General features: G+C 46.9%; 1 protein-coding gene across 11 annotated transcripts in view; it reads left to right on the top strand.

Moving 5' to 3' along the window:
• ARAP1 (ArfGAP with RhoGAP domain, ankyrin repeat and PH domain 1) overlaps positions 1-23,997 on the top strand; it is a 2,533,956-nt gene that overhangs the window by 1,853,472 nt on the left and 656,487 nt on the right. For all 11 annotated transcript variants that reach the window (XM_069640265.1, XM_069640269.1, XM_069640271.1 and 8 more), the window contains one exon: positions 18,769-18,943. In XM_069640265.1, coding sequence (XP_069496366.1) covers positions 18,769-18,943 — 175 coding nt within the window. The remainder of the gene's footprint in view (positions 1-18,768; positions 18,944-23,997) is intronic.

Genomic DNA, 23,997 nt, shown 5'->3' with positions numbered 1-23,997 from the left:
TCCCCGGACTAGGTATCTCTGTAAACTAATTTCTGTGCAGGGCAGATGGCCTAGCTAGTGCTACATGACCGTAATGTAGGGGGGGGTGTGAAAACAGGGCCTGCATTTCAAGGCTGAACTGTGAAACAAAATACAGGAAAATAGAAGCTTTCCAGATCGAAATGGTGGTCCCCTTCAGATAAGAGGACAGGTTGTCAGATGTCTGCAGGGCCTCGTGACAACACCGGGCCGGACTAGCTCGTTATCTGCGGTGGGAGATCTCTGTGTTGGCCATTGCAGCCCAAGTATTTACGACCTGCAGCCTACACTTCAAACAACAAAGAGGCTAATAAAAAAAAAAACTCTGGTCGCAGGCTGGTCAAGAGTGGCAAATGCATGGAGACAAGAGAGCTACAATTTGTATAACATGAAGATTTCCTATGAATTTAAAAGGACTATTATCACTTATTCATTTTTCTCAGTAACCACATGTCATGCTACCTTCATCTTCGTGTCATTGTTTAGATAATTTCAAGGCAATTTTGTCGAAATACAATGCATCCACCTGCGACAAGGGGAATGGAAATGGCCAGCTAAGAGGTGTTCCTAGCTGCTCTGAACAGGACCCAAATTTAAGAGTTGACGGACGGTGGAGGGTAAAATTGGGAATGTGGGGAGTAAATTGCATGTTCCTAACTATTATTCTTTATTATCAATGGCGGAAAATTGCCACATGGCCTAACAACATGGTGCAGACCCAGCTGTCGTTTTATTAAATTCCCCATGATTAGCTGAAGCAGAATATATGTATATTATAGCAGTTACTAGTTATTATGACATTTCTGACACATAACTAGATTTTTGCCAAAGGTTGACATGAATACAAAAGGGGATTTCAAATAGGAGTTGCTGTATTTCTGCTCTAGACTCCTAAACCAATCCTGAGAAAGAGGTTGGTCTGGGGAAAGAGAGAAGGATAACTATCCAATCCTGGTTGTGGGAATTTTTGCACGGCACTGCCCAAAATTGAAATCTTGATGGTGTTATCACTGTAAAATGGATACACTAAGAAGAAGCTGCGAATAATTACCATCTGACATCCGCAGGGAAACACTAACGGGGATGGCTGAAATTTTCTCTGGGTGGAGCTGTCTATTTCTGGTGTGTCCTAAAAGGCTGACTGGCCCTGTGGTGAAATGCTGGGGGCCATCCTTGAGGGTTGAGTGACCATACCCCAGCCCTGTCTTCCAAGAGGGTCCTGAAATGCAGCTGGCTTTCCTGAACTTTAAACGGGGATTTTAAATGTAAGTAGAATTGCGCCATTTGAAACCAAAAGGTGGGGGAATCTGCTCGCCGTAAGTCCTTTCCCTTTATAGCGGGTGGGGACTGTGTAGATCCTTAGTCTATTTAACTAAAAATATTAATTTAATTAATTCCCCATTGGGCAGAACACCACAAGATGATTTTTGTTGAAATTCAAAATTAGCAAAGCTCATTCCCAGTGTGCGCTGAAAACTATGGCCTGTAGTTTAATTGGGCTATCTTTCTGTTCAGCCTCCTAACACAAGCCTTTAAGTGGAGGTGAGTCTGCAATCTAAAATTCCCAAATCATCCTCATTTCTCTGTCTGGCTTCCCCAACACAGACCAAAGTATGGGGGGGTCTGAAAAACAAACTGCTAATCACCCTGTGTTTATTTTAAAGCAAAAGGGTGGGTGAAATAATAATTTCCATATGCATTTGTACAAATTTGTCAACCAAACTGCTAGTCTTTTAAGCGCGCAGGAAAATCGAAATTGCACAGCACTGGATATGTAAATTGATTGTGTCCACTGACCAGTGTTGATTATTTATTGATTGAAATTGGGATAAAGTAAAGTATTGTGATTTGTGTTTTTCCCAATCAATTTGTGTGATTTATTTCTGTAACAAGAAGTTTATTTGTGAGCCACAGTAAAGTATTGTGATTTGTGTTTTTCCCAACCAATTTGGGTGATTTATTTCTGTAACAAGAAGTTTATTTGTGAGCCACAAAGAAGGTGGCGTGTGTCGTTTTAGTTTGAGCTCCATTTTCTATTTTTAAAATAAATACAAATATATTTACTGTACACCAGCCTGGTTCTTGGCTCATTAGTAGCTCAGGGGGAGGGATCCAAGGGGTATGAGATGAATTGGAGATAGGGCTGAATAAAGAACTGACATTAAACAGTTTGTTGGGTGACACCTGGACTGTAGAGGAAATGAACTCCCTGTGTTGAGGGTGGCCTTTCAATAAACCGTTGCAAAATATTTCAAGGCTTGGTTTGCAGTATTGGGGGTGGGTGGGGGGTGTTATATTGTAGTATGTCGCCCAAGGTGCTATATTGTCTTATTTTCTAAAAGCTGTCTGGAGCGAGATGAATGAGGGGCAGAACCATTATGGCCACTTATTGCCCAGTGTGCGATCCAGATGACCTCTAGGCCACTGATTGAGATATGAAGGGACGTAAGAGGGGAAGGCCGGAAGACAAGAAGTACCTCCATTTCCATGCCATCTATCAATGCCCTGGTCCATTGAAAGGTCTCATGATTTACTCTGGCTGTACCCCAAATGCTGGCAGCGCCTTTTAAGTGCTGCTTCTTTTCTGCACATCACTTTTTATACAGCACATATTCACACATGTATTTCAGTTTTCTCTTCCATCACTTGACACTAGGATGCCATGTGCAAGCAAGTTTTTTGATCGAATTTGGTAGGGATTTTTGTATATTTGAAGTAAAAAATAGGTGGGGTAAGGGTATTAGTTACAGTGAGAGGTGTGAGGGAGGCTGCGGGTTCTCCCTCCACATTCTCAAAAAAAAAAAGTGCAAAAAGCAATAATTCATATTTGTATTTAGACCAAAGGAATTCGGTAATTTCTCCTTTTGTTTTTTTTATTTTCGTTTATTTCACAGACACAGAGTATTATTGCGTGTTAAGGATATGATACTACATTGGTGGAGTACTCGAGACAATTGTCTCCTTATTTAAAACCGCAAAGCTATTTAACTACGCCGTCCACCATAAAATTACGCAGTTTTATGTTGCTGCTATGGTTTAACCTACTACCCTCTCTGGTGACAATGGGTCCCAGATTGGGGATACCTCGTGAGGAATGGAGATGTGGGCTTTGGAAATTCGAATCTATGTTAGTCAACCTAACGTTTGTTAACAAAATGCCCTTTTCTCCAGCATGGGGTCTGGCATGGATTCACATGCTCATGAATATTCCCCGTCGTCAGGCAGGGAATCCTTGGTAAAGAAAAAATCAGTATCAGTTTCGTTTCTGATCTGTCTTTCTTAGTAACCAATCACTGATCTCTGGGTCATACTGCCCCCAGCCAATGACTGCCCTCTCCCTAAGCCCCGCCCCTGGCAGCCATCCTCAGATTTATACCGCACGCTCAAGTGTTGGGAGTCTTCATGTTTAGCTCTCGAGTTTTTTTACTGCGTTTTCACGTTTTTCAGGAGAATTTCTCATTTTTTCAATTTAATCGAGCCTCAAGCTCCACCGTTTCTACTTCCGATAACGGGACCCGTTTCGGAATTCTTCTGCGCCCCTCGAGGGTGAAGTTTTCGTAGAGTTTACACTTCTTGGAGGATTCCGGAAGATCAGCGGCCTACCTCAAGACATGGCCCAGGACAAAGGGAGCTCGACGCCCGGATCCAAGCTGTTCAGGAACTGCCCTGGATGCGGATTATATAACGTTTTCAAGGAGGATGTCTCTACTGCCTCCATGGGGACAGGACGCACGTGGAGAAGGACTGTGCGTTCTGCAAGAACCTTTCGGAACGGACCAAACAAGATCGTCGTCCCGCCTAGCCACCTGGCTGGAGAAGGGCACAGCAAGTGAGAAGGCGAAGAAGAAGTCTGAGAGGGCTTCTAAGTCCTTTGAGGGCACCTCGGTGACGGGGGCCCAACAGAAGGCCAAGCACCGCGAGTCCGCGGGCTCCGGGAGCGCCGAAAGGTCGGGCTCTTCGGTTGCCAAGCAGGGCGCTACTTCCCCGGCACATTCGACCACGAGCCAGCGCTCTGGGTCGGGGAAGAGGAAGTTCGAGAACCCGGGTAGGCTGATGGAGCGGACCCGGTCGATCTCGAAGGGGGAGCGAGGCGTTGACCATCCCCCCAAGGCGAAGGCCCAGGACACACGTAAGGTAGTGAGTGCCTTGATCCACCTGGCTAAGGCCTCTACCGAAGTGGTCCCTGCGACCCTGGCGGAGCCAGCTGAGACTACGCCAATGGAAACGGCCTCTGGGCCCAGAGTATCCCTGCCGCCGCGGAGGGAATCCTCTTTCCAGCCCATCGCTAAGACCCTGTGAAACCCCCGGCTGAAAAAGAGGGGGGGCCGGTGGCTGTTACAGACTCGGAATCAGCCTCTGAGGAGGAACTGGTGGAGACCGAGAGGGGCCTCAACGAAAGGTCCATAGGCCTCAACGAGAGGTTCATAAACCTCAACGAGCGGTTCGAGAAGGTTCGATCCCAGTGGATGGTCCCTACTGACGTGATCGATGATATCGACAAGGACGACGAACAGGGCCCATGGGAGCGGCCATCCCGTCTGTCGCAGCCATTGCCCGAGCCCCAGGATAGCTCGGCGGCCATTTTGTTGGCAATCCAATCCTTATGTACCGAGATAAGGACGAGATTACCACGCACCCCGACGGAGGAGCCAGAACCAGGCCCGTCAGGAAGCCCTCCGAACAAGCGGAGGAGAGTCCACCCTGCTCCGCCCTTCGTGCCTGCGAGACCGGCGGATCCCTCATCCCCCTCGCCGGGACAGGATACGGCGACGGACGACGACGGCGGCGATGACACAGCGGACATCCCGTCGTCACCTCCCCCGCGGGCGTCCCCAGCCGACAAGGTTGGCTCTTTCCACGCCATGATAACCAGGGCATCCGAGCTCTTCCAGCTCTGCCCTGAAGAACAGAAAAAGGAGGGGTTTCTGTACCAGCGACTAGAGGCTAAGAGGAAGATGGTCCTCGCGGTAACTTTACTCGACGACATCTGGGACAAGGGGCTTGCAGTCCTCAAGAACCCTGCCACGACACCCGCCAAAAGGGACTGGTACGAGAAGAAGTACTGAGTCCCCGATGCCGCCCCCTTGTGCCTCAGGGCCCAGCCCACGCCGGACTCGGTCGTCTCGGCAACGGCTAAGAAGAAGGCAGCGGGCACGGTGGCTTCAACTTCCACCTCCCCGCCGGACAGCGAGGGTAAGAAGTGGGACTCTATGGGAGGACGAGTCATCGCGACGACGACGATTAAGGCGGCCAATGCCTTAGCGATCGTGGCCCGCTACGACAGGGAGCTCTGGTTCAAGATAGCTCCCCTGCTAGATTTCCTGCCTGATGACAAAAGGGCGGAGGCCCTAAAGATTCTGCAGGAGGGCGAGGTGGCGTTGGATCACGCCATTACAGTGGCAACGGACATTGCCAATACTGGATTTCGCCAACTGGGCAATGGAGTTTGCCTCCGACGACGAGGATGGCTCAAGGCGACAGACTTTCGCCAGGACGTCCAGACCAGAGTGTTGAACATGCCGTTCGACGGCAACAACCTCTTTGGTAAGGCAGTGGGTGAGTCTCTACAGGCCATCAAGACCAACTCGGAGATGGCTCGGGCCCTTGGGGTGCTTCAGCAGCGACGGCCCTTTCGGAGCTCTGGAGGCAGACAGGGTGCCTCCAAAGGATCCAGCGGTGGCTCCTCCACCTACCGCCAGGCGGCCTGCTCCTCTTCCCAGGAGGCCTACAGAGGTCGCGGCAAACAAGGGGGTTCCCGCCGTCGTCGCCAAGGAGGCCAAGGCGGCAAGGCCGCCTCCAAGCAAGAATGACCTGGCCGTGTTGTCGGGCCCCCACAGAAGCACCCCGGTGGGAGACCGGCTGACGAAGTTCATCGGCGTGTGGGAGTCCATCTCCACCAACCGTTGGGTGTTGGACACCCTGGCCAAAGGGCACTCTCTGGAATTCCAAAAGGAGTGCCCTTGCATTCCTCCCATGGCCAGGAAGGAAAATCACGTCCCTCAACAGCTGTTGGAAGTAAGGGCGATGCTCAAGAAAGGTGCCATCGAGCTCGTCCCCAGAAGGCTCCGGGGCTCCGGAGTGTACTCAAGGTACTTCCTCGTGAGGAAGAAGACAGGCGGTTGGCGCCCCATCCTGGACCTGCACCGCTTAAACAAGTACATCAAGGCACAGAAATTCAGGATGGTCACCCTCCAGCACGTGCTGGGACAGCTGGAGGAAGGCGACTTCCTATCATCGCTGGACCTGGAGGATGCTTACTTCCACATCTCCATTCTAAGAAGGCACAGGTTTGTGGTTCAAGGACGCCACTACCAATTCAGAGCCCTACCGTTAGGATTAAAGTCGGCACCCAGGGGTTTCACCAAGTGCCTGGCACCAGTGGCGGCGCGGCTGCGCCTGTAGGGGATCCAAGTCTACCCCTACCTCGACGACTGCCTAATCCGGGCAAGGTCAAGGGAACTCGCCGTCGATCATACGGCGAGGACCGTCCGGTTGCTCACGGAGCTGGGGTTCTCCATCAACTACCCCAAATCCCACCTGGTTCCGTCGCAAGTAGCACTGTTTTTGGGGGTGAGCTCAATACAGTGGAGCAATTGGCCTCCCTTTCAGAGGAGAGGACCAATACCATCCTGGGCAAGGTACGGCGACTGTTAGCCACGGACGTGGCCAGGGTGAGGTCCATCAAGTCCCTTCTCGGGATGATGTCCTCATGCATCTACCTTGTACCCCTTTGCAGACTTTGGATGCGTCCACTGCAGGAGTTCCTCGATGCCCGCTGGTTTCAGGCGGCGGGCTGCTTTCAGGACAGGATCCCCCTCGACGAGGTGTTCCGTCGGGCGATACTATGGTGGGGCACCCGGGCTCACCTCACGACGGGCACGGACTTTCAAACCCCAGACGCCTCTCTGGAGGGTTGGGGGGCCCACACCGGAGATCTCCATGCAAGAGGTCTTTGGCAGACCCATGCTGGAGAACAACAGTTACAGGTAAGTAACTTGTTCCTTCTCCAATCTTGGCATGTAATGTCTTTCAGCAGATTTGTACATAAGATGCAATCTATTGAGTCAGATGAATTTTGGTTGCTTGGTTTTTTGGGAGTGACCATATCTCTGTGTCACTCTGTGGACTCTGGGCCAACATTGTGAAGAGCTAGGAGGATGTGACAAGATGTAAAGGAATTTTAATGAATATTATAGGTTGTAGAGATGTACTGAAGTGTGCATATAGCATGTTTCTATGATAAAAATATATATTTTGTATGTTTTTATTCAATGTTTTGGTAAATGTGTGAAAGGTGTTTCAACTGTAACAGACTAAATACAACTTTAAAAAAGTATCCGTCTTCAAAAGCATAGATGTATTCCAGGAGGGCTGAATCCTGGGGAATCTGGAATATCATAGGCAAATGCCTTAAATCATAAGTAGTGCCCGGAGGCAGCGCCCCCACCTGAACATCCAGGCAATCTCAGACCGTCTACCAACACTGAGACATATGCATGTTAACACATAATCACACAGCTGTTGCCTGCTGTAACCTTCATTCTGCACACATTGCCAAAAAAAGTGATGAGGCAGGGATACGATTTCATGTCTTGCATGGTGATGTATTTACTTATCCTGAGCATTATGAATAACAAGAATATAACAGCAGTGTTTCTATATTGATGTACGCTCAGACGTGAATGAAATTGGGTGCTACACACATCTACGTAGACTCGCAAAGCAGATATATACATGTCCAACTAAAGAAACACACATGTAATTGTGCAGGAACGTCACAAGAACTGTTCCTTTTAGCACTCCTCCATTAATGAATAAAAAAATGCAACGCAATAATAGGCCCACACCTGACACAGAGACTTGTGACTTACTCAGAGTGACCTTTAAGGTTAGTCCTGTTCATTGTGGTGTTCATCTAGAGACCACCATATTTATTAGTGCACATTAATGCACTAAAATCATGTGCATTTCTGGCTCTTCTACACTCAAGGCACCGGGCAAGCCACACAACTTTGTTTAACCCTCCCCCATTTGCACTTGCCTCATTTGTTATTTAAGATGCTAATTGCATGGAGCGGTCCACGCATCTTTGCCTTTTACAAGTTTGAAAGTAAATGCAATCTCTGCCAGGGAACACATCAAAGTCCACGACCCAAATAATCGACCGAGGTAACTGTCAACCCAGGAATGGGCACAGTCAGGCAATACTGTACAGTTGTGTGTCTATAACATAACTGCCACCCCAGGAACGGGCACAGTCTTGCAATACTATGCAGTTGTGTGTCTATAACATTGTGCATAAAGTATTCTCCAGAGAAAATGTTTTCTATTTTTTTAGATCTGGTTGATTAGTGGCAGAGCCACCAGTATCCCAGCCATTGTCCTTTAACATGGTATCGGGTGTGGGGGGCGGTCTGGGTATGAGTGTGTGTGAATGTAATGCATGCATGTCTTTGTATGATGGGCCATAGCAATGCTGATTGCTGATATCAACTAGGGGCACAGCTTCATAAAAGAGATTTGCTGTAATCATACTGGCATAGATGGATTGTGTCTGTGTAAGTAACAGGGGTAAGAAATGTCTGCAGGAGCCGACAATAGCCCCAGTGACCCCTTGAGCGTCCACTGTAAAACAGCACTTTCTGTAATTCTGCTACACTCTCAACACCGCTGAGGGAAAGGGGAGTGGGACAAAACAAAACTACTCCACTCCTCTTTATGTGAGATGTTCAGAAACAAAAAGAAAGAAAATAAAATACAATTATGAGCATGGCTATTTTACATTACTACCTTCATTCCCTACTTTCCTGAGCATGTCCCCCTGAATTTACCGGACTAGCCTCTGCCACTTGCTGAGAGGCTTTGTCCTTCTTTAATGTTAACTTCTTTTGACTTTGACAGGAAAATAATCTTTCTGTATGGGGAGTCCATATATTCTCAGGTTGCCTTATGCCCAAGTCTCTTCCTTATTCCTTTAATATTAGACTGACAATTCTTGAAACTGTTCCCCTTCCTGTCTTTTTTAAGTTTCCCTTTTTCTCTTTTTCAAGTAATTACTAAACCCTATCTTATCAAACTAATTGTCATAACCTCAAGTATGTACACTTAAATCTCTTAGAGCGTGTTTGTTCTCACCCTTCCGCTTTCCCACTTAATGAGCTGCCCTCCAGCTCTGTAAGGGGTTTAGCTGAAAAGAAGCCACTACTCCCTTTGGTGAGCTGTGTCTTCCTTAGAAAAACAATTAAAGAATCCCCTGCTGGCAGCATGGCGCAAAATGCTGATATTCGAGCACTACTCTTCAGTGGATGATATTGCTGCAGTGGGCCTGTGGGATCGGGGTTGACAGCCGAGATGGAAATGTTTGAGGGAGAAAAGACCAAAGATTATTTTTCTGAAATAACCTTCAGTCTTTTCTCCCCTGAACATTTGCGACTTGGCCTCCGCCCCACCCACACCCCCAAACCCGTACTTACCTTGCTGCCGACTCGCTGTGTCCCTGCGAAGCCTGTTCCCTTTCACTTCTGTGATCGGGAACCAGCACGCCGGGTCCTTTCCTTTTTTTTTTCAGGACCGGCTGCGGGTGACATTCCCGCAACCCACACTCACAATATAGTGCACGTGGGTGCGGTGGACACATCTCCCATTCATCCTTTTGAACTCAGTCTTTTTGGCCAATTCCGGCCTGTGCACGTTGCAGGTCTATAGTTAATGTCTCATTTGCCTGGAAATGTTTGCCATCTGTGCATGCAGTGGCTTCTTAAATTTGGTTATGTGAATCTGACAGTCCACAGCTTCATGAAAGTGATCTACAATGACCATTACTGCCATGTTATGTCTGTTATGTTATTTGAATTTGTGCAGAGCACACTCACCCGAAGGTATCTTGGCGCTAGAGAGGGAGAGACAAGGACCACCAATCAACAGCCACCTACCACTTAGAACAACATTTCTTTAAGACCCTTCTAAATCCCAAATGATTTGGCAAGATCTTTATTGACAGTGGCAGGTCGTTCCACATTCGGGCAGCGGCTACCGAGAACGCCCGGCCACCGATGCGCGAGCGGCAAAAGGTAGGCACAACCAGCAAGCCCGCTGATGTAGAACGCAGAGAATGAGTAGGGCAATAGCAGATGAATTTGGTTTGAAGATATTCTGGGCTCAGTCCATGCAGTGCCCGATGAACAATGGAGAGTACCTTGAACTCAATACTCTGCATCACTGGAAGCCAGTGCAGGGCACGCAAAACCGGGGTGATGTGCGCCCCATAGTGTGACCCCGTTGCCACCTGGGTGGCCAGGTTTTGGAGGCGCTGAAGCCGTTGAATCATACTTTTAGGTTAGGCAAGATACAGGGAATTACAATAATCCAACCAGCCAAGCACCAAGGCCGCAACCACCAGTGGACGGAGGGTGGCCGGCAGCAACGGGAGCACCTTTTTTAATGTCTTAAGGTGGAAATGACCATCTTTGCATGCTGCAGAGACTTGATTGTTCTTCACCTTCATCACTGGAACAGGAAGAGACCCAAGAGAGGGCCCGAAAGAAGACACCCAAAGTGTGGGATCAGGAGGGGCGCCTACCACCATCACTCTGTCTTGTCCCCATTCAACTTCAGCCAATTTCGGCCCATCCACTCAGAAACGGCTATCAGGCACTGATGAAGGCACAACGACACCTCAGCCTGATCAAGATCTAGACAGATCAGGATCTGGGTGTCGTCGGCATAAGAATAGCAGCTAACGCTGAGGGGGCGGACGAGACAAATCAGAGGACAGATGTAAATGTTGAGGAAAATGGGCGACAAGGCAGAGCCCTGCGGAACTCCACAGGTAAAGTGGCAGGAACCCGAAAAGAAAGGAGGAAGAGCGAGCATCTGAATGCGATCGGCCAGAAATGACGAAAACCAGGCTAGAATCTGACTCAAGATACCAATCTGAGTCAGGCGAGTCAGCAAGTTGGGATGCTCGACGGTGTCAAAAGCCACTGACAGAGCTAATACAATCAGGGCACCCACCCCACCTGCATCAACCAGCCTGGCCATGTCATCCTGGACCGATACCAAAACACTCTCCGTGCCCCAACCAGGCCTAAAGCCTGATTGGGCAGGATCTAGAAGTTTAGAAGATTCCAGAAAGGAGGAAAGAAGTGGTGACACCAAAGTCTCCAAAGGCTTCATAGAAAAAGGAAGAAGAGAAATAGGACGGAAGTTGGAAAGAACAGATGGGTCTAGTGAAGGTTTTTTCACAAGGGGAATCACCGTAGCGACCTTAAGTTCTGCCGGAATAACCCCGTCTGACAAGAGGTATTAATAGCCGTTGTAAGTTCCATTAGCACGTCACCAGAGATCTTTTTCATGACTTTCAGTGGAACCATGTCGGAAGGGGAGCCTGACTTAATAAGCTGTATAGCAGTGGATACCCTTTCCTCCGTAAAAGGAAAAAAGGAAGACAACTCTTTCACTTCAGTCAAGCCGCCTGAGCCTAATGACTCTCCTTCTGAAGCGAGTACCGAAGTAGACACACAGATAGTAGTACGAATACCCTCAATCTTTGACACAAAGAACTGAGACAAGAAATCGCAACGATCCTGAGAGGGACTGACCCAAGGCCGTCTCGATTTTCTGAGCTAAGTAAGATTTTCTTGCTGCTATAATAGCAGAAAAATAGGCTACTGAGCATGCCTTATACTGTGCTCTAAGATTAGAGTCATAGGCAATGCGCCATTTACACTCCATCTGTCTAGGTTTAAGACGGGTAGTTTTGAGCAGAATAGAAAATATGGTTGCAAAGGTATCCTACGTAGCTGGATAAGCCGCTGTGGAACCAATATATTAGCTGCTTCTTGCAAATAACAAGACAGGGTGGAGAGAGAGGCAGCAGAAGCCGCCTGGCACTTCAATTTAACTAGCGAGACAAAACCCTGCAAGTCAGCAGAGCGCCAGCCACGCTGCCATACAGGATGCGGGATGTTTTTTTATTTTTTTTCTTATTAATTTCATTAGTTTTTAACAAAGAAAAACCTTTAAAATAACAATACACAGTACAAAACAATACAACACAACAGAACACACATCTCCTTCCGACGCAGGTCCTCCAGTCACTGGTTAGTCAGTCTTTCTGGTCATGATTTCCATCATGTTATAACCGTTAATTTAGCCCGGTTCCAATTTGAGCCGATTTTCTATTTCAGATAGCAGAACAGTTAATGGAATTACCAGTTTCATGTCCATTCCACCATGCATTTTCAGCCACCAATCGTCTGCACACAGAGAAGGGTGATTTATCGACCAAGACCCCAAATGTATTGTCCTCACCTCTCAATGAACTGCAAAACAGAATCAAGTTTTTAAGTGTTTCCTTTTCTTTTTTACACAATCTACACATACTGTATTTATGCACATTCTCTGCCCATGTGCAGAGACGTCCTTTAGTCTGAAATGCGTTCAGCCGGAACATAAAGAGCCTCGTTGTATTTGAGTCAGGTAGCCGGGCAATGTACCGATGGATGTTATTAAAGCCCCTTGCTTCAGCTGGTACGTCTACCATCGCCTTTGAGGCCGCTCTCTGGGTCGACGTCAAGTCCCAAACAGCTCACCAGATCTTAAGCTTTGCCGCTGTAGGATTCCCATGTAATTGATCTGGACTGATGTTGTACTCTGTCAGCAAGTTTTCGCAGCGTTTTACCCACAATGCAGGGATATAATTTCCATTTGCTGTTACATTATGAAATAGATCAAATTGAGTAATTTGCTCTCTCACTCTGTTTTTTTCAGAATAAGGACAGTAACTTCCAAATTATTCTTGCATGCACTGAAATCAAAGATAGTTCATATCTCATACATGCTGTTGAGATCCCCTTTGGCAGACCCAAGACTTTCGACCAATAGATGTTCTCGAGGGTAGGCCATAAGTCATGGGAACATCCAAGCGCATTTTCGGCCCCGTATGTTAACACTGGTATTATCTTCTGTTGATAGAAAGTCAGTGCCGGTTTTAGGGAGAATTTGCCAAATTTTCTATTTAGCACACGCGCCTGGCAAGCAAGTTGTTTGCATTTCCTTTTAATTTCTAGGATCCAAGGACTGTCATATACACTTAATACCATTCCCAGGTATTTTACGCAACTCAAGATGTTCAAAGGGTCATGTGCCAAATACCAGGTGAATTTCTTTTTGCCAGTTGCTGTTTTTGTAGTTTGCAAATTTTTAAACACAAGAATCTCACATTTTTTTGTGTTGATCTTCAGATGGTTGGAATTCCCATATTCTTGTACAGCATCAAGTTTTTGTTGTAATCCAATCGGTGTTACATCCATCAAGATCAAATCATCTGCATATAACAACCAACTGAGATGTGTTTTATGTAGTTTCAGTGGAAACTATTTCACTGCATCAATACTGTCTCCAATGTCAGATATGAAAAGGCTAAAAATTGCCACAGCTAAAGGGCAGCCCTGTTTCACACCTTTGAATGTATTAATATCTGCGGACAATGCCCCAGACTGATCTAACCGTATTTGAATCGAAGTTCCAGTATGGAGCTCGCAAATAGCCGCCAACAGATCTTCTGGACAGCCCCACGCCTGTAACTTTCTCCATAACAGCTCACGGTCAATGGTGTCAAACGCATAAGACAGATCAATAAAAGCCAAATAGACTTGTGTATGCATTCTTAGGGCTTCCATTTTGTTTAGATTTAAGATCATCAGATTTAGCGAGTAACCTACATTTTTAACGAAACCCGATTGCCTCTTGTCCACTCGCTGGGATTTTGAAGCCCAATCGACTAGTTTATGTTGTAATAGAGTAGCGTACATTTTTCCCATTACATCTAGTAACGCTACTGGCCGATCGTTTTTTGGACAAGTGCGATCCCCTTTCTTAAAAATAGGCACTATCACCACAGTTTTCCAGGAACTCCGGGTTTGAAGTTGTAATTGTATTCTTTCAAATAATGACAAACAAACCTCGTCCCAGATTTCCGGATGCTGTTTGATGGTGAAGTTGGTTAAACCATCAGGGCCAGGTGCTCTGGAATTTTTTGCTTTTCAAATGATCGTCTCGATGTCTTCTTATACAAATGAAAGAGCCCACCCATTCTTCTTTTTCTCCAAAGGTACAGTTGGTTATTTATTGGATTTATATAGCTCTGAGAAATGCAAAATCCACTCCGCCTGAGACACCAGTCAGGTTTGAAGAGCCCTTTGGTGTGCTTGAATGAACCTTGCCCATTTTAAATATACAGGTCACTAAATAGTGGTCGGACCAGAGTACCGGCTCTATGGATTGAGAGCTAACAGAGTTTCATTAGCCAGGACTAAATCCACAATATTACCCAATTTATGCATAGGTCTCAATACCATTTCTTGAAGATCAAGACCGGTTAGGCTGAAAAAGAACAAATCGAGTGCAGGGAGCCTAGGGCCATTGAATTTTAGAGAGAGAGAGAGGGAGAGAAAGAGTCATAAGATGCGTGAGTGCACTGGATATGTGTGCAGCTGGTGTGGCACTTGCATGATAGATGCTTCTTAGCGGTAGGTGTAGTTTTTGGGAGGTCAGGAATATGTGTTTATTCTGGAGGGTTGACACCCAGACTGATTTCTGGCTGCGTTAGGCCTGAGGAGACGCTTAGGCTAGCGGTGTGTGCTCAGCTAGCTGTGCTTAATTAGGATGTTGAGGAGTAAGAGGCAGGTGTTAGTATGAGAACAGCTATACCGAATGTGTCATAGTACTGCTGTGTTCTAGTTGAGTGGTGGTGTATAGGTGAGAGTAAGCGTGGTAGTGTGATATGGTGGTTTCAGTTCCATCCACTCCGTCCGTTACATCCACTCCATCCATTCCGTCCGTTCCGTGCACTCCATCTGTTCCATGTACTCCATCCGTTCCATGCATTCCATCCCTTCCATCCACTCTATCTGTTCCATCCACTCCAATCCGCTCCATGGTTTCCATCTGCTCTATCCGTTCTGTCCATTCCAACTTTTCGTTCGACTCCTTCTGTTCCATCCACTCCATCAGTTCCATCCACTCCATCTGTTCCATCCACTCTATCTGTTCCACTTCATCCCTTCCATCCACTTCATCCCTTCCGTCCGCTTCATCTCTTCTGTCCGCTTCGTCCCTTCGGTCTGCTTCATCCGTTCCATCCGCTTCATCCGTTCCATCCGCTTCATCCGTTCCATCCACTTCGTCCGTTCCATCCACTTCGTCTGTTCCATCCACTTTGTCCGTTCCATCCACTTTGTCTGTTCCATCCGCTTCATCCGTTCCATCCACTCCATCTGTTCCATCCACTCTTATCTGTTCCACTTCATCCCTTCCATCCACTTCATCCCTTCCATCCACTTCATCCCTTCCATCCACTTAATCTCTTCCGTCCGCTTCATCCCTTCCGTCCGTTGCGTCCCTTCAGTCTGCTTCATCCCTTCCATCCACTTCATCCGTTCCATCCATTTCATCCGTTCCATCCACTTCGTCCGTTTGGTCCACTTCATTCGTTTGATCCACTTCATTCGTTCCACCCATTCCATCCACTTCATCCGTTCCATCCATTTGATCCGTTCCGTCCACTTCATCCATTTCATCCTCTTCATCGGTTCCATCCACTTCATCCGTTTCGTTCACTTCTTCCGTTCCATCTATTCCATCCGTTCCAGCCGCTTCACCCGTTCCAGCCACTTCACCCGTTCCAGCCAGGAGATTGTATTTCAAATGGAGATTCGCCACTAGATCCACAAAAGGTTCAAGGAAACCAACATAGGAGCCTGGGGGCGATAGACAATCAGAAAATGATAAGTCAAGCATGGTGACATAACACATCTAAGCACCAAGGCCTCCATAGCCAAAAAATTAGAAAAGCCAAGCTTGGTAACCACAAGATCAGATTTAAGAATTACTGCCATCCCACCACCTACTTGTGAGGTGGGTCGTTCCAGATGGATTATTCTATAATCATCAGGAATTGCCTGCACCAGGCCCGGAGCCGAGCTCTCCTGGAGCCACGTCTCGGTGAGGCAGAGTAGGGCAGGAGAACGGTCTGACAACAGGTGGTGAATATCAGCTGCATGTGCCGGCAAAGATCTAGTGTTAAGCAACATCAAAACTAACTCCGTAGGACTCTGAACCTGTGAAGCAGGCTGATGTAAATTAAGTGGCGTCCCGGACTCCGCTTCAGCCCTCCAATCAGCCGGAACAAGGTATGCAGGGGAGCTAAGGACAAAAGCGCCCCTCTAGAATAAAACATCCTGCACACCCGTGTCACGGGCGGGCTCAGACGGGCTTGCCTTTTTGGCGAGTGAGCCGGCACATATGTTGCTGAGCCCAACTACGAGTGAGGCAAGGAAACGCCCACTCTAGAAGTAAAAAGAGGACTGAGCGTCCAACACGGTGTCCTGGAAGTAGGAAATGAGTATCAAAGTCCAATGGGACAAAGCAGTAACATGCAGTTAACTAAAATGATACAATGAAAACACACGCACGTACAGTGATCATAAAGTAAACAGTGATTGTCCACAATAATAAAATAGTCATTGAGCAACACACAGAGGGGCTTTGTAGTGGCGGTCCTGAGAAAGACAACCTCACCTCTCTGGCCACTGCTTCATGCAGGTGATTGCACTCTGTAAATCACTTTCATAAAGCTGTGGCCACAGTGTATCTATGCTAGTAATGATCACTATAAATAACTTTCCTGACTGGTATAGATAGATTGTGGCTTCATTTAAGTGATTTCCAATAACCATTACTGTGCCATAAATCGATTGTGGCCACAGCCTCATGCAAGTTATATATAGTGACCATTACTGCCATAGACAGATTGTAGTTGCAGCTTTATGCAAGTGGTTTACAGTGACCATTACTTGCATTGATATATTGTGGCCAAAGCCTCATGCAATTTGATGTACAGTGGCCATTACTAGCATAGACAGATTGTAGTTGCAGCTTTATGCAAGTGGTTTACAGTGACCATTACTTGCATTGATATATTGTGGCCAAAGACTCATGCAATTTGATGTACAGTGACCATTACTAGCATAGACAGATTGTAGTTGCAGCTTTATGCAAGTGGTTTACAGTGACCATTACTTGCATTGATATATTGTGGCCAAAGCCTCATGCAATTTGATGTACAGTGACCATTACTAGCATAGACAGATTGTAGTTGCAGCTTTATGCAAGTGGTTTACAGTGACCATTACTTGCATTGATATATTGTGGCCAAAGCCTCATGCAATTTGATGTACAGTGATGATGGCATAGATAGATTGTGGCCGCAAATCATTCATGCAAGTAATATAAAGTGACCAATCTATGCCAGTGATGGTCGCTTCCATGCAATAAATAGATTATGGCTGCAGCATCATTCAAGAGATTTAAAATGTTCCTATGTATTCTTGCTAACATGTCATTTACAGGATTTTTTCATGTTACCCTCGAGAATCAACTGTAGCGACTTCCCCACCTATGCCCAGACGGTGCCGCCCTTTCTGAGTCTGTTTACTGTCCCTTTTCTCAAGCTTACTCTGTGCCCCTCTTTTTGGGCCTGTGCAAGGCATCATTTGGTGCAGTGTAGCAGTTCCAGTGTGGTTTGCAGCTTTGTAAAGCGTCCTTTTCTGAGACGAAAGTCCGGATGGCCCCAAAGGGTGTCCAGTGAAAAGGTTACGGCCAAAAAGGAAACGTGTCTCCATTATACCGCACAAGAGGAGTGGGGGTTGCGGGCGCGCGGTCCCCCGCTCTGCTTGAATGGTATAATGGGTTCAGGGGTTGCATGGGTGTATCCTAGCTGCATCCATTATGTGGGGACCACACCACGGCCTATTTGCCGTGAGTTTGTGTGAAAACGGCCTTTTTGGCAGCGAGTTTTTGACATGAAACCGGCCGAAAGGGGTTTTAATAAACTTGAGAAAGTAACAAAAGTAAGGTGTTTCAGTCTATATTGAGAAATGGCACTGTTGGCTGGTTTTTCGCTTCCTAAAAGGTACAGAAATACATGGATTCTAGGCGAGGTGCTAGCTGATTCCTCGCCGCCTGAGAGCCGCACACATACTGCATGGATGTGTGCTCCCCGCGCTTTGTTTATTTTTGCTAAGAGGCGGCCAGACCCAGCCTCCTGGTGCTCAGCCCCTGGCTGGCGCGAGGACCCATTGCCAGACCAGATGTGTAGTGGGGCTGAGCTCAGGGCCCGCCCTGCCCCCTGACTCAGTGCACTCGCAGCCTCGCAAGCCGTCCCATTGTTCTTAGTCGCAGAGCAGTCCGACCTGGCAGGCCGTGGATGTGCGGAATTCTTACTGCTCACAAGCGATCTTTTTTAGTGAAGGCTGTTAGTACTTTTTTTGTTTTTTGCTTTACAATTGCTCGTCTTGGTGTGTTTGGCCCCTGTCTGGAGTTAATAATTCGGGAGCTCCTGTAAGTAGCGGCTTCTACGTTCTTTTATATAGAATTTAATAACGTTGTTTAACATGTTTTCTCTGCTACATTAGCTGTACAAGGAAGTTGAGACGCAGGGAGTTAATGTGTTTTCCCAAGATCCCGCTTTGTCAAGTGGGGAAGCCGAGATTAGAACTGTCATCTCTTGGGTCCACAGTGGGCAATTTAGCAATCCCCAGTACCTCACATTTTAAGCAAGCGACAAACGCATTCGAACACCCACATCTAAGGAGGACCAAATCTGTACTCGCCTCCGCATGCCTTCTTACAACGATGCGTTCCGAATAGTCGAAGGTATTGCGCTAACCTTTGCCCTTTCCATTGCAGGCCCTGTGTGCTACGGTGACGACCAGCGACCTTGCCGAGAGCCTGGCGCTGGTGTTCTGCGGTGCGGAGGTGGGCTGCGACTCCGGGGACCCGGCCTTCCCGAACCCCTCCGCGCTGGCGGAGCAGGCCGGCCAGCGGTTGCAGATGGAGTTCCTTCTGCACAACAAGAACTCGGGTAAGCGGCGCATCTTCTTGTGTCTATTAAATGCTGCGTATAAAGCGCTGCATGCGATCAGATCGTGAGCAAAATAATCATTTCAGGAAAATAGTATTGTGACTCAATATCTGTTGATGCCTGATCTTTAGAGAGTGCAACGAACAGATAATTCAGGCCCTTGGGTGCTGGCACCAAAGCACCCTGAAGCCCAACAGTGCCCTGTTATGCTTCTTGCAGAAGCAGATGTGTCAGGAAGTGGACCTTACGCCGGGGGCAAGGAATTCCACTTCTGGACCCTAATGGGCGACAAATGACGCCCTTTGGGAGTTCAGTTTAATGATAATTACACATACATTAGTGACCCATCATCCTAGAGTTTATTTCGAGTAAAAAGTACACATCAACAGTTTCTCACACAATTATCCAGTTACCAAAATAGCAAAGATGATTAAACCATGCTTAAGTCCTCACTTTTTGCTTTGCATTAAAAATAAGGAATGTGATACAATTTGTAGTAGATGAAATTCTTCTTGTTTGGCTTGTTTGCACTTTTTCCAATAAAACAAAATTATAAATGGACAGAAATCCTTTAGGACCAGTTGGAACCGGTAGCAACCATTTGTAGCTGGCCCACTTAGGTAGCCCTCACCGTTTGGTGAAGTGGGGAAGCGTGGTTTACCTGGGACGACTTACTTAGTCTGCAGAAAACAATTTAACCAGAAGGCCACATCAACATCCATGAATCTGTCAGACAGTGTTGAACAAATCAGGAGTGTAATAGGCCTTTCTACATGGGTTTACTCCAAGTCTGTTTGTGTTGCATAAGAGTGACGGGACAGTATGTAGCTGTGATGGATTGTAATCTGGCCAGGGTGTAGAATCCCTGTCTCTTCTGATTTGTTATTACAATAATAAAATCATACAGGTACTTCCATCTCTGAAAGGATAATCTGCTAATCAGATTCCGCTTTTATAAGCATAGTGTACACCTGTGCATTGCTACTTCAATAGCCTGATCTACTGCACCTGTTTAGTAGCACAGAGCAGGGTCAGAGGTCATATGTGCCCATCTGTCAGCTGCAGAGACAGCCAAGTCTCTGTAGCGGACGGGCTACATTTAAGATCTGCACCCCTGTTCCAAAAATTATATAAGTATGAGGATGTGGTTCTGGTGGCACACACGACTTTAACTTTAAACCATACCTGAATTTACAGCATCTGTCATATGTATCCAAGCTACATCAATTTGATATTACACATGTGTCCGCTCTGTGTGCCAAGTTCAGCTGTGGAAGGATTATGTGTATTTCCCCAACCCGGGCTGTCTGCTGCTGCCAGCAAGATTGTAGCTTTGGCGGTTTCCTCTCTTTGTTACTTTGTGATGGTAGGTAACAGCCTCCCCAAGAAGACAGCCTCTCCACAGGAAGCTCTCCTTCACAAAAAGAATGTCCTCACACCAGGGTGCTTTCTACCAAATAGCCTTTGATTCTATTGAGAAGTAAAGAGGTTAGTGTAGACTGAGGGAGCTCTTTACAGCTGGAGGAAGGTTCCACAATCTTGTTTCTCTCTGCCTCTATCGTTTCTCCCTGTCCCCTCCACTTCCTGTCGCACAAAGCACTTTGGTTGTGGTATCAGAAGGCAAAGTCCACTTGTTGTAAGGACATAGTTTGGACCCTTTAAATTAGGCTTGCTTTGGTCCAATCACCTGTAGACCTTTCCCTTTTTTCTTTTTTTAACTGTGTTTTCAGTTTACATTGATACTATTTACACTATTCTTTAAAAAGCCAAAAAGGAGAGGAAACAAAGGTAGAGAAGACAGCACATTTCTTTCTAACGGAAGAAAAACCATAACCCCCTTCATCATCAACCACTCTAATTTTCTCAAATCTCCTGCCCGTCCAGAATACCTTTCCCTTTAAAAGAAGGGTTCTTCCTCTCCTTTGATTCACTAATAAACAAATACCTGAGTAAGAATTCATTGGACCTCTGTTGGTAGTGTTGATCTTTCCAAAATCCTCTGCCAGTGAGGTGAACACTGACTGTCTAAGGCAGAGTCGAGCTCTGTACCCTAATCATCCAATGGCACATTGGGGTGGGTACCCAAGATCTCACTGCATTGAAGGACACCTGCAGTTGTGGGCCAGCCTCCCTGTGTTTGGGAGCCTGAGAACAAGGACTAAAACGTATTCTTGAGTCCCTGGATTGGGACTCACAGCAAGCTGAGAGTCAAGGCATTTATTTATTTGTAATTCTTGTATAGCGCTACTAACCCGTGGGCCTCAAAGCGCAAAAAACAGAGACGAGACATAAAGTCTCTAAACAATTTTAACTGTGATTTGAGCCCATTCAACTCCATTGAACTATCAGGACCCTCCAGAGCTGCCTTTGGCACTTATTCACTCTTCAAACCACTGAACAGCACATTCAAAAGCTGGTTGCTGCTGCACCATGCAAGCTGAGCCCGTTGTTGCCTCGGCTGGAACTGCACATCCAGTCTCCATTGTCTTCACCATCAAACCGACCATGGGGGGACCCCACTATCCGTACTCTTCAAACATTGTCTTTGAACTGCACAAGCTCCTGTTCAACCCCTGCGCGACACTGCTCGCCATCTAAAACAATGTGACTGCTGTGCCTGAACCACTGAATGGCACATTCAAACCTGTTCGCTGCCACACTATGCTAGGTGAGTGTATCATTGCCTTGGCTTGAACTTCATGCTCTTAGTTGCATTTGCCGCCTCTGAACCGCTGCTTGAACCAACAGCATCTTTGCTGTTGATCTTCATCGCCAGTCAAACCGACCCCGGTGGATCCTCGATCCCCAATCATCAAATACTGCATTGAACTGGACTGTGCATCCAGTTTCCAGTATCTTTGCTTTCGAATCGACCGTTAAACTGACCCTGGTGGCCCTCACAATCCGCAGCTCCTTCGGGCGCTTCATCAAATTTATACCGTAGAATAGCACGTCAAGTCACTGGCATCTTTGCAGTCGAACAAGCGAATTGACTCTAGTGTCCCTCACGATCCGCACCTCTTCATGTGTCACCTTCGAATCGCACAAGCTCCATTTGACCCCTGCTTGACACTGCTTCCTGTATGGAACAATGCAACTGCTTTACTCGAACCATACAATCAGCACCAACTAGCCTGGTTCGACGCTGTTAAACCACCAAGTTCCCAGAAGGTGGTATTGACTGCTAACTGCCCCCTTGATCACTTTTATTCCTTTTTTGCACCAGAACATATCCATTTAAGAACATTGTGGTAATTCATTACTCGTGAGTGCTGCATCTCGCAATCTTTGCTTATTGTGTTCTTTCCTTAAGTGTGGGTTTTTTGTAGTGTTTTTCTATTTACTTACTTTTACAAATAGTATGTTTTAATTAAAGCGTGTGTTTGTGTGTGTGTGTGTATATATATATAACACCTTATTTGGACATTCCATTTATTTTGGACTGTTATACTATTACTGTTTCGCCCAGCCCACGTTATCACAAAAGGTGAAGGAGGTATATCTCTTAACTGTGCCTGTTTTACCTTTATGATTGTGATCACTCTTGTTTTGTAGCGGTTTTTGGGCTAAGTAGGTGCTTTAGCCACTATTCACCCCCTAACTCCTGCAGGGCAGAAGCCCTTTAATCAATGGCCCTATACACTAGGACTTATTTCTTGCACAGTTGTATCGCTGTGACCCCCACAATGGTCTGTATCTTAATCCGCTGGCTTTCTGTTTTGCTGAGTCTTGAGAACTGCATAGTCCCCTATCCCATTGTGTAGTGCAGTTGCAGTGCATTACTGGGTGGGTGCTGGGCTGAGTTACTGTTTAGAGGGCTGCTGTGGTTTCATGTTACACTGGGACATCATATCTCAGTATATGGCCGAAGGGCGTGCCTCGTTATATGGCTGGAGAGACCTGCAGGAGAGGGACCATTCATACTGGTGTCAAGGGCCTGTGTGCAGATGTGACAGCTTCCCCTCAAGCCGCGATGAGTGTCTGTGTTGATACATCTGCGGCCAGCCCACGCTTCGCTACAAAACAAAGTGCATTAGTGGTCTGGCGCTGGAACACCGACCCAAAGGATTCTATAGTTAACTGTGTCTGGGCGGGGTGCCTTTATTCCTCCTTCTGTAGTGATGTCACGTTATCTCAAGACTGGATTTTCTGCACTGTGAAATAGAGCTCTCCCTAGCTGTACAGGAGAAAGGGTGTGACTTCTAATGCTTGTTATCAAATGGCTGGACTGGAGGGCGGCGAGATGCAGAGCTGTCAAACGCACCAACCTTGGCTGTATTCCCTGGCTGCGGGCGGCTGAGAGAGAGGGGAGGCGTGTACTATCCTCCTGGGGAGTAAGGTGAGGGATTATGGTCGCGACCAGCAGCTCTCTCCGACTTTGACCTGTTACACCTGCTCCTCCAGCATAGGCACTCGAGCCACTCAGAACAAGCAGGTTAAAGGTATTTCTGGTCATCCCTCACAATTACAGGCAGGGTTGTGCGAGCCTATGACGCTCAAAGGTCAAGAGGACCCCCTGCTGGGATTGGCTTTCTCTCTCAGGAGATGCATGCATGTCGAGGGTGGCTTTACGTAGACAGTGTTTACAGGGTGCGACGGGCCTATGCCAGGAGCACACATTGCTGAATTCTGCATCACTTGATCACAATGTCACGTTTTCATATAGCACTTTGTTGGACTGCTTCTGCTTTTAAGCACTGTATTAATGTTATTATTACTTGATGTGATGGTATTGCTTTTTTAATCTTGGTAGAATGAAGGGCTGTGTTGCCCTCCTTCACTTAAGCAACCTCATAACTCGCCGAGCTATCATAGGACCCTCCTGTAAATGTGTAATCGTGAGTGTAGCTGTCCCAGTGAAGCGGGGGAGGGGGCATGCTTGTGCTTAGATATTGCAATCACAGTAGCCACTAATTGGCTGCACTTTGTAGCTTGTCTCCTCTTGTGTTACTATATGTACAACTGTTTGCTTTTGCACAAGGTTATTTCTGTGCATATCACTGAATTACAGTGCACGCACTCGTGTTATTATGCATTTTTATAGTTGGATTTTA

The sequence above is a fragment of the Ambystoma mexicanum genome, chromosome 7q (genome assembly GCF_040938575.1).
Source record: "Ambystoma mexicanum isolate Mex_15411 chromosome 7q, UKY_AmexF1_1, whole genome shotgun sequence".
Classification (NCBI taxonomy): domain Eukaryota; kingdom Metazoa; phylum Chordata; class Amphibia; order Caudata; family Ambystomatidae; genus Ambystoma; species Ambystoma mexicanum.
The sequence above is the reverse complement of the archived record's forward strand: the minus strand, read 5'-3'. Positions and strand labels throughout refer to the sequence as shown.